The 12,316-nt window shown below is 32.9% G+C and overlaps 1 protein-coding gene across 1 annotated transcript; it reads right to left on the minus strand.

Moving 5' to 3' along the window:
* Positions 1 to 11,422: 11,422 nt before the first annotated feature.
* Positions 11,423 to 11,995, minus strand: LOC113768550 (dirigent protein 19-like). The gene has a single exon (XM_027312991.1). It carries the CDS (start codon positions 11,993 to 11,995, stop codon positions 11,423 to 11,425), a length of 573 nt encoding a protein of 190 aa, XP_027168792.1.
* Positions 11,996 to 12,316: the final 321 nt, after the last annotated feature.

Below are 12,316 nucleotides of genomic sequence, written 5' to 3' on the forward strand. Positions count from 1 at the left end.
TTTTTTTTTTAAAGAGTTTAGTCTGCTCTAAAGTTTTCCTTGTCCTTATCTATATTTAGGCAAAGATTACCACATGCCTAAGAACCCTAAAATCTTACAGTAATTACTCGAGTGTTTGAACAGCCTTTTGCTGTAATTCGGTATGCAAATTATAAGATGTTAAAGTTACTTATATGGCGTATAATTTCTTGTGTTAACAACCATGAATCAAGAACCCACTCAATGAAAATTTATTACAAAGCAGGATATAGTGCCTTGCATTTAATTAAGTGCCACTATATCTACAAGTAGAGGTGTCAAAATGGGTGATTTGGGCGGGTTCAGGTTGGGTAAAATAGGTAATGAGTATAAGTGAGTCAAATGTGTATAAATGGGTAAGTCAAAAAATAAATTCGATAACCTAATTACCCATTTATTTTAACTTTTTATAAATTCATTTAAATTCATTTTTGCAAACTAAGTTACCAATTTATACCATCCTTTGCACCCATCATTAGTTTTAAATATTTATTTATAATGCTCAATAAACCTAATTATCAATTTTTTTTTTCATCTGTACTCTATGTTGCAAAATTACATACTATTTAATAATTAAACAATAAGAATATAAAAATTTGAACTAAGTACTATAAAAGTTAACATAAAAATTTAATCCAAAAATTTTGAACCTCTAACATTTTTTCATGTGTAAATTTAAAATTTCATTTTGGAAAAGTAAGAAAAGAAGCTAAAATTTGTCATAAATTGGTAATGCTGAAAAATGAGCAAGTTAACAAACTAAGAGAAAATAAAATGATAAGATAAAACCAAGAAATAATAATAATAATGAAACAAAAGTAGTTAACATCATGACAAAATGAAAATTTTGAAAAAAAAAAGGGTGGAGAGAGGAGGTTTGGGAGAAGATAATTCTAAATGGGTTAATTGGATTTGATGGGTTACCCAATAATACCTCATTTATACTCATATGTAAAAATTTAAGATACCCATACCTATTTATTCATGGGCGGGTATGGATAAACTTAATTAAATGGGTTTGTTTGACAGCTACATCTACAAGTAATGAATGAAATTGATATAGACAAATCATAAGTAACCAACATTAAACTAATGAACTTAATAAACTTGAATTCGGCACCTCTAATTCTTAAGGTATCAATCTTAGTTGTTATAATACCTGTAGACTAATACTTCATCGACAAGTTTTGATGAGTTGATTTGGTAGTTTATTTTCCTCTCGATCCTTTCAATGTACTATAGACATGATTAAATACTAAACTAATGAAATGAAATTTTGATTCTGCCGGATTTCAAGGCCCAAGCGGGCGAATCTAGAAGGCTTATATTAAGGGTTTGCAAGAACGGCAAGTCTCTCCTAACTGACAACACCTGAAAATAATTTACCATTCAGTCATTGGCAAGTCCTTTAATTTGATCCTCGAGAATTCGGCACCCTGAGACAAGAATTGTGGTGTATAAATTGGCTTTTGCATGCATGAAGCCTAGCCCTCATTATAAACTAAAGCTGTCTTTGTAAGAAAGTAAGAAGTGAAAGTTTCTGCAGAAAAATGGCCAAAGTCACGGCACTAGCAATTCCAGTGCTTTTGTGCATTTTTTCAGCACTTTGCAGCCACTTCATAACTTTGCCAGTGATAGCCATGGCCGATGGCATTCGCAATGAACCACCCTTCTTCAACAAGGCCATCCCTCATCATGATCAACTGGCCCAGAATAACCTTGTGTTGGGTTCGGGAAGGAAGCTCCTTCAATGTGTATGCGATTGTGATCCTGGTGTGCCCGAAGGTTGCTTGCCTTCGGACCCCGATTGCCAAGGATATTGTAATTCTCCTCATTAACTTTAGAAGCCTGGAAATGGGAATCGTTGATCTTGCCATATTCATCGACAGATTAGAAGTGTGGGAGTGGGAATCCTTGATACCCACTTAAGTTCAACCTTTAGTCAGAGTCAGTTTCATTTTGTCTTTATTCTGCTGAATAGGAGTGAACTCCCAAGTCAATCGTGTGTATTTCTTTTCATGTCTCTCCAGTGCCTTAGGATATGGATCAATAAATTCGTTGTAAACTCTGTGATTTCAATGCATTTTCTTGCAATTGGAATTTTCTTGTCAAAACCACAAAAAGAAAAAAAAGAAAAGAAAAGAAAAGAAAGAAAGGTAAATCACCTATTCCATTCATTCTCCAACCTTACAACTAGAATAACCGGATTCTACCTCATACTATCCTCAATCAAGAATATCAGAAATTGCCATTTAAACAGTCTACCAGACATTAGATTCATCTATACTATATATAAAAGTGCCTTGAGTGTTTCTTACTTTTTGAATCTAGTTAATATACCCTTAATTATAAAAATGGTAGCAATTAAATTACTTATTACCCCTGTGATTTTACAAAATACCAGATGACCTCCTAAGGTTTTAAAATAGCCACAGAACCCCCTATAGTTTTATGTAAAGTGAAAAAATGGACCGAATACACAATTAGTTATAGCGTTTATACCAAACGTGCTTTAAAAGCCTATGTGATAAAATCTTAATATCCATATAATCCCCTTATGATTTGTATACATGATTTGTATAAATATTCACTCTACCATTTTGTGATTTTTGCATTATTCACGTAATCTCCCTATACTTTTATACAAGGTGATTCGATTAATTTAATATTTAAATAAGGGAACTATTGATATTTCAACTAACAATATTATGTAGTTATTTTCCATCAAGTCTCCACTTTTATATAAAATCATAGGGGGGTAAAATGGATATTTTGAAACGTTAGGGGAGTCACATGTGCAACAGATGAAACCATAGGGGGTTTGCATATAATTTACCCTTAATATAATACTTAATATGACTGTCGAATAAGTCATTAGAGCCACTGTATTTACAAGTAGCCGTGAAATTGATGCATACAAATCACAAGTAAAGAATGTTAAAAACTGATAAACACACTATACCTGCTTGGGACTTCCACTTGTTCCACTTCTTTCCTTTGGAAGGGTGGACTTGGGATACAGAACAATATTCAGTGGAATAAGTGCTTGTTGTTGAAACTCATTTGGAATATCTGCATGAAGAAGGACTCTATGGGTTAGATGCCTGCACTATGTGATGTTGAAGGGTCGTAGTATTTGGGAAATGAAAATAGCTAATGGCAGTTCCTGGATTTGGAGGAAGCTGATCCAGTTAAGACCTCTCGTTCAACCATTGATCAGAATCTCTATAAGCGATAGTGGTAATACATTTTCTGGTTCGACGATTGGCATCCTATTGGTCCTATATACTTGAAATACCCCAGAATCCTTGCTTAAATCCTGGGGATTGACTGTAACCTCTAAAGTTGGAGATTTTATAAGCAACGATGAGTAGTGATGGCCTGGTGGAAGGAGGTACAATGCTGTGGTTAAGGATTTCCAGACTGTGTTACTCCTGATAACTTACTGAATCAGCTTCATAGAGAAGATAGTGGCCTGACCAAGAATAAACTTGTCTTGGGTTCGGGAAGGAAGCTTCTTCACTCTTCAGGAGGAAGAATGCGAACGCTGCTGTGACCGGGATGTGCCTGAAGTCTGTTATCCTTCCGATCCTAGTTGTCAAGGATATTGTAATTCTCATCAATAATTCCTTAAAAAATCAGAAGCTTGGGAATGGGAATCGTTGTTGAATGAGTGAACGTTTGGGTTTTCTGGCGTTTTGGGCTTTTTAGTTTTTATTTTTAAACTTCAATCGCAAATCCGTAATTTTATTTCCATAATTTTGTTTCCGACATTTTTTTTGTTTACTTTTTTCTTGATATCAATAGATGATTATTCTCTGGTAAAATGATTGGATGGCTAATCTATGAGTTGGACTTTAGACTTAGATGACTAATCATTTTTCCTTTTCTTTGTTTTTCAAGGAACATAAGCGTTAGGTTTTAACAATTCAGCATTAGACCTTTACCCAAAAAAAAAAAAAAATCAGCATTAGACTTATAATTTGAACATTTCCAAAGTCATAACATCTCATAATTTCAAGCAAAAATATATTAAAACTCAGAATTTTAAGTTTTATTGCTTAAGTTCGTCTACTGACTTTATTACTTAAGCTTGTTATGTTTTAATTGAGTATACTTTTAATTTGGTATTCTATATTGATGCTTGTGAACTGAGTTTGTTGGAAACATTGAGGTTGTATTTGTTGTGTTATGATTTTGTTTGTTAGACAACAATAATTTCTTAAAGACTTTTCGGATTTTATAAATATTTTTGTATTTATTAGTCATATATATATATAGTGTATTTATCTATAATTAAATATTTAAACGATCAAAAATCCCACTCTATGTAGTCTTCCCTTTGCAAACTATTAAAAGGGGTTTTTTTTTGTTGGGGAGGGGGTGGTGGTGGGGTGGGGAAGGAGAGGGGAGCGAACAAAGAACTTGCATCTTAATGAGTGAGAGGAACACAACATCATACGCTGCGACTCTTTAGGAAATTCTTGAAATAGAAAATGTGCCAGCAGATAATGTACGTAAATTAAAAATGACAATAGTACCTTTCAAAAAGTTTTAGGCTTTTATTCCTTCTGTTTCAAATACAAAAAGATTTTACTCGCTAATTATCTAGTACTAACTCTATTTCTTGTGCATCATCTTTTTTGTTTTTATTTTATTTTTAAGAAATACCACCTTGATATGTGGGGTTTTGGCTTATTCATAAATTTACGGTTTACATGGGAAGAAGAACCCTTCCTCCAAAAAAACTACAAATCAGTAGGAAATAGTGCCTTGGATCTGAATACAAGCCACTATATTTACCTCGCTTAGAGGGAAGAATTGAAATCTAATCTAGAGTTAGTGGACCTATGTTGCAAGAATTGGTTAGTAAAGCAATGAACTATTCCCGTTTGCGCTGATAATAATAGATCCCAAACCTGAATAAAGGGAAAGAATATATTGTAAACTACACATATATACAAAGTAATACAAGCGGAATTCAATTCAACAACGGAAGAAATTAGCAAAAGAAAAATCAGCATGATGCATTCTGGACAATAAACACATCAAGAAACAACTAAAAATTGTTCATGCCACTTAGCCGACTAAGACAACAAAAAACATATGTCCGACGGAAATTTCTAGAACAAAATCCTTCTTTTCTAATGCTCTATGAACGTGGATAGGCCCCAATTAGAAGAAAGTTCTGATTGTAGGCATTCGAACTATTCTTTTGAATTTCTGGAAACTGCTGAATTTATCAGATCTGATTATGACTTTATAGATCTGAATTTATTAGATCTATTAGAACTCTCTTGTCTACACTCCCATTTATAGTTAGTATGGGAGATTCTAAACCCGACATCTGGAAATCATAATCCTTCTCGATAAATGAAATATATGTTCATCACTAATCACGGCACTCGTGATTGTTTTAAACAAGTAATTTGCTGCAAAATGGCCAGAGTCAGTGGATTGGGTACAAAACTTACTGCAGACCGAAATTCCCAGTTGCAAAATGGGCAGAGTCACTGGACTGGGGTATAAAACGAGTCCTTGATCGTCAGGTTCATCAACAAATCTGGTCTCCCAATTGGAACCCTTGATCGTGGAGCTCCATCTTATTGTCAACTTTTTTTTTTTTCCTTTCAATCTGCAGCTTTATGTTTTTTCGTTAAAAGAACGCAACCGCTGAGTTTTTTCTTCTTCTTTTTTCAATCCTTTCATCTTTTTCCATTTCCTTTGGATGCGGATCAATAAATTTTTTGTACTTTCAGAAAATCTGTTATATGAACACAATTTCTTTTGCATTACTTATAAATTTATCATGCAAACTGACACAAACAGAAGAAATACACACATATCATCCCTTCAACAACAATATACATTCAATAACCAAAAATAAAAAGGGAAAATTTACCTACAAAATCAACAGCCAAATTGTGTCTTACGCATCTTGAAGTCTAGACCTCATAATTAATCAACAGCCAGAGTCACAGGACTCGCAATTAATCATTGCGCTTATATATATATATATATATCATAATTTTAGGACTCTGCTGCCACCTCACTTAGCCAGAAATGGCCTTAATCATTCACCTATTTCAGTTTCCATGAGACTGTTTGTAACAACCATTTAATGTTCGTTTGGGTTTTTGTTGTATGTGCATAATTCGTAACGTTAAACTTATCTCATCTGTCCAACAGATCATACGATATTTATTCAATTAATTTTATTCCCTTTTGCCTAAGATCGTACTATGCAACTTTCCTCGATGTTTAGGAGGAGGAGATATCAAAGTTGGACTTGGCCAATTCTTAAGAAAATGAAGGACAAAAGAATGAACAGCACAGGTTCAAAAAAAAAAAGAAAAAAAAAAGTAAAGGTAAAAGTAGGAATAAATTCTTTCCAAAGTGACTATATGTGCTTACTTATCGAAGAAAAAAGTAAGTATATGCATTTTTTTTTAAAATTCTAGCAGAAGATGGATGAGATTTAAGAAAGGGGGTGGAGAAATTTTGACACCAGAATCTTTAAATCTTGTAGTTTCAACTTTAACTGCTAGATTAAGGCTTCCTCGAAAAAGGCAATTATATGTAATTATTTACTTCCATGTTGTTTAAGTATGATGATTTAGTTTTAATATTAACTATAATATATGACAAAATCATTACACTATTTTTTGTGGCCGGCATGTAATTAATCTTTCCCAATATGTAGAAAATTCGCTACCAAAGCTGTTTACTGCACATCATACAATCTCATTTCATATTTGAAAATTCTCTTTTTGTACACACGATATGCACAAAACTACTTATTGTGCAAAAATTTGTCAAGGTCTAGACAGCTTGTGTAGAAAACTTTCTACAAAGAGAGAACGATTAACGACATGTTTTACACAAAAAAAAAGAGATTAGGATTGTTTGTGCTGTACATTATAGTTGAAAACTTTCTTTTCTGTACACATGATATACATATAACTCTACTTGCATAAAAATTTTAAGGGTCAGGGAAAGATTTATCTAAAATTTAACTGAAAATTTCAACATTTCTTAGGGCAAGAGTGTATGCTTGCGTGCATGCGTGTGTGTATTCACACTTGTACGAGTATTATGTATTTGAGTATGGTATTGTAGTAGAAGCATGAAAAGTAGGGAAAAAAATAGTTTGTTGCCTAAATCAAGAGTAATAATAGTATCACTTTTCTGCGAACAATTTGTATTTCAAAAAACAAAAGGGTTAGTCTTTGTTATCACAATTAATTAATCTCCGGACAAGAAATCAAAATCTAGAATGAGAACAAAAAATTCGACAATTGAATGGTGGATTTCGTGCCCCACATTTGATACATTCTGAAACTTTGTTCATATATGCCAACTGAAACAAAGTTCCGAATCTACCAGGTATAAAGGCGCAAGCCGCTTACAGAACAATAACAACAACAACTACAACCAAAAAGAAAAAGGCCACAAGCCGGCAAGAAAATTAAGGACCCCAGATTCCGAATTCGGCATCCAGATTACTATAAATTTACTCATCATTCACGAAACATAGCACTCGTGGGTTGAATTTGTTTGTAAGAAATAAAATTTTCTGCAAAAAAGAAGATGGCGAAAGTCGCAAGACTCGTTCTCCCAGTGCTTATCATCAGCTTTGTAGTTCTTGGCACTTGCAGCCACTTTACTTTGTCAGCAATGGCAAGTGAAGATAAAGATGATTCAGCTTCTTTCACAGTTGCTTCTTTACCCGCGGCCGATGAAGTGGCGGATGCAGGACGGAGACTCCTCCATAACCACCCCGACCCACGTTGCGATTGCAGTTGTAAAAATAAACCAGATTGTTTTGCTGATGATCCTTACTGCCAAGAGCAATGTGGTGGTCGGTAAGCCCGAATCACCCAAAACAGGGAAAAGTGCGAATATATCCTCCATGCTTGTCATGTCAAGTTGCATTGGAATTTCAATCTTCTTGTCAGTTTCCTTTCTGTTGTTTTCGCTTTGTTGACTTCTGGTCTGTGTTTTATCCGTCCATCTCTCTCCGTTTCCTTCAGGAATGGATCAATAAATTTGTTGTAAACTCCATGGTTTAAATGCATCATCTTTTGTTTTGGAATACTATCATCAATTTTTTTTTTGACAACATACATCATAATTCATTAAATAACAAATGAGTACTAATTGGTAGAAAATACTGCAATTCTAAAACATCTATGAGTGCTTCCAATCGCTAGATTTACTTATCAACTGTTTCAAGTTTAGATTTCGTCTAAGAAAATAGATCTTAGGAGTCCTAAATTTGACAACCAAATTTGATAAAGAAAAATTTAGATACAATAAAAGCAATAGAAGAATTAAAAGAAAAAAAATTACACTAGGAATCCCTGTGAATTGCAAGGGAAAATTAGAGAAAAGGAAGAAAATTTATTAGATTTAAACAGTTTTTCTATCATGAATCTAACTAATTATAAACAAAGTCTCCTAGTCCACTTATTTTTAACAATTTGTGCTAGTAACGTTATCTCATAATCACATTTTGCAATGGTCATTGAAGAAAATTCTCAGCCGTACGTCGTCGTTTGAAAGCAGGTGGCCAGACGTTACTTTTGTGGTAGAAACGAATTACAATATATAGCCTCCCGATCTTGGTTTATATCATTTTAATAAATGATCAAATGAGTGAGAAACATATTAACTTGGTTGTTTAAATTAAATCCAACGTTAGTTTATTTACCATGTTTTGTATTTGAAGTTTTTCCGTCTAATTGACTCAAAAAAAGATTAGCACCTAAGATGTTCGTTTTCAATTTTATAATTGACAGACTTATTTATCAACTAGATTTTGGCCTGCACGAATGCTCCTTTCATCTTTTAAAACTATCAACAAGGAACAAGATCTCTACACCTTGGATTAATTCTCACAAAATCTCAAGTAAAAGCGAGGGTATCTTCTCGTGCAAAAAAAAAAAAATATGCACAATAATTATTGTACTTGTGGATACCTATTAGGTACCCAAACCCGTGAGAGTCTAGAATTGGAATTTTTTTTTCTTAGACCCTTGAGTTTCTAGGTAGGTACTAATAAATTCAATGGGTCTGGATTTGAATCAAGTGAACTCATTCCAAACTTTATCCATTAATAAGCTTACTTATAGGCATATCAATAGTTAGGATATGAGTTATATTTCTTTGATGCAGACACGGGTCCTTATGGGTTTAGGTATCTATTGGGTATTCGTGAGTATTTTTCTGAACATAGTGAAAAGCTAAAGTAAATATATTTTAAAAATATACAAAGTTCAAAAATAATATAAATACCATCCAATTTTTATTTTTAACTAATAAAATTAATATTCAAGAAGTTGAATGAATTCAAGGAAAGAATTATTTTCATTTACTGCTATTATTTTTAAAGCTTCATTTGCATCCATAGAGGCACATAATCAATAGGTGAGATTAGGTGGTATTTTCTTAGATTAATTATGAGCATATCTTTTAATCCAACAGTCATGAAATCTTATTGTATGCGATCCGATGGCCATAGATAGTAGATTATTTTATAAATTTACATATATATATATATATATATATAATTTATACATGAATCTATGTAGGGTCTAATATGAATTTGGATTTGGATATAAATCATAAAAAATTAGATCCTATCTAGAATCATGACTCTCTAACAGGATCCCATTGACATGCTTTCCTACTTACATACATAAATATACATATACATATACATACATACATATATAGACACACACACACGCTAAAAAAAATGTACATGCAATGTACATGTTTGTTATGAATTATACACATAAATTTCAAATTGACATCCAACAACAAAGATTAGAACTAAAACTATATTCTTGTAGCCACTTAGGTGATTTTGGATCTTTTGGATCCTGGAAGACGCATTCTAGAATTGCAAAAAAAAAAAAAAAAAAAAAAAAGAGAATCTGCAAAAGATCCTGCGTACCACAATGGTGTTCCCTAGAAGTTGGAAGAGGTGGCAAATCAACCCACTTAATTAAATTTACCCATACCCGCCCATGAATAGATGGGTATGGGTATCTTAAATTTTTGTATATGGGTATAAATGGGTTACCCAATAATACCCATTTAATAAATGGGTATTATTGGGTAATTCATCAAACCCAATTAACCCATTTAGAATTCTCTTCCCCCCAAGTCTTTTCTTTTCCCCCACCCATTTTTTTTTTCAAATTTTTCATTTTGTCATGATGTTAACTACTTTTGTTTCATTATTATTATTATTATTATTATTATTTGTTGGTTTTATCTTATTATTTTATTTTCTCTTAGTTTGTTAACTTGCTCGTTAATTTATGATAAATTTTAGCCTATTTTCTTATCTTTCTAAAATGAAATTTTAAATTTATATATGAAAAAAATGTTAGGAGTTCAAAATTTTTGGATTAAGTTTTTATATTAATTTTTATAGTACTTAGTTCAAAATTTTATATTCTTATTATTCAATTATTAAATAATAGGTAATTTTGTGACATAGAGTATAAATGAAAAAAAATTGGTAATTAAGTTTATTGAACATTATAAATAAATATTTAAAACTAATGATGGGTACAAAGAGTGGTATAAATTGATAACTTAGTTTGTAAAAATGAATTTAAATGAGTTTACAAAAAGTTAAAATAAATGGGTAATTGGGTTACCCAATTCATTTTTTGATTTACCCATTTATACCCATCTAATTAAATGGGTATAAATGAGTTGACTCACTTATACCCATTACCCATTTTACCCAACCCAAACCCGTCCAAATCACCCATTTTGACACCTCTAGTTGGAACCAACAGAACATGTGATTTCCCAACTTACTAAACTATAAGCATAATTTTCTTTCAATTTATAGGTTGGCATATATAATTTAAAGGTTTTATGGAACATGCAAATACATCTTGAAATGAAGTCCCTTATCCCATATATTATTTTTTCCGACACACAGTTTTTACTCATCAACCCAAAAAAAGAATGAGAGACGAGTTGACAGGGGACAAATGGTCAAGACTCGTTGGGTCTTGCACATGTTCGTTCAGGCAAATAAGGTGAAAAGAGGCCTAATATAGGCAAACATCTTTTACAGCAAAATTCATTGAGGAATGCACAACAGACTGCACGAGCTATCAAGCCACTTTCCTGTTTTCGTCCTAGTTTTCCTATTCTTTTTTTTCCATATTAATGACATTAGGATTTGTTTTAATACCATGATTTATAAGCAGTATTTTTGTAGAAAATTAATCCAGTTTTTATCGATATGCATTTTTGGATCAAGCTATGAATTCTCTCGGGAATAAAGCAGTAGAGATCCGAAATTGATGAACCAAATATTTATTCAATACTGCAAACGCCCAATTCAACAAATTAATGATACACAGGACCATCAGTAATGCATTACAAATATGTTATACTCAACGGTAGCATCACGAGTATTGGGATCAAAGGTGTAAGTTCTAGCCTGAGCATAACCATTAGCAAATCGGAAAAGCCCACTTCCACCAATTACCGGCATCTCCCTCACCTTGTCGAATACCGGATTCCTCCCAAGTACGGTGATTGTACTCCCATTATACTTACCTTCATGAAAAACGAAGTTCATGGTCACCAACAAAGCCACCTCCTCTAGGGAAGTCGATGCATAAAATCCTTCAGATCTTCCAATCATCTTGGAGCTAAGCTCTGGTCCCAGAGTTAGTGGATTATCAACAACATTCAGAACTCCAAATGTTGTAGTGTTTTTTGGTGGTTGAACCACTGTAATTGAGGTTGGATTGTGTCCACTAACAATGTCATGCCAAAAGAACCTAAAATGGCTTAGCTTTTGTTTTGTCAGTTTGATTGCTTTCCGATCAATGGATTTAACAAATTCGTACTCTTCAGCAAGAGTGAATTGAATAGCCATAAAGGAAATGAGGATGGAAATGGCAAAGATATGGAGAGCTGAAATTGCAGCCATTGAAGCTTGTGTAATAGTATATTACCTAATAGTTTTGTATTGGGGGATGTCTTGTTGCAAATTTTTGGGGGTGCATTTATAGGGACTTGGGAATTTGGGTAGAAAAGTTTACTTATTCTACTCTTTTTGTACCAAATGAAATAATAATTAAAACATAGGAACTTGAGCAAGTAACAATTATTTACAAGGCGATGGCTATACTTTAGCCATCACCTGTCATCCTCTATACACTAAATATATTAGCTTGTGCCACTTTTATTTTGGAGAATCCTCTCTGCTGATAATTGCTCCAAATCAATTTTACTCTCTCATTTAATTTTC

Source organism: Coffea eugenioides, chromosome 1, assembly GCF_003713205.1.
Source record: "Coffea eugenioides isolate CCC68of chromosome 1, Ceug_1.0, whole genome shotgun sequence".
NCBI classification, from domain to species: Eukaryota; Viridiplantae; Streptophyta; class Magnoliopsida; order Gentianales; family Rubiaceae; genus Coffea; species Coffea eugenioides.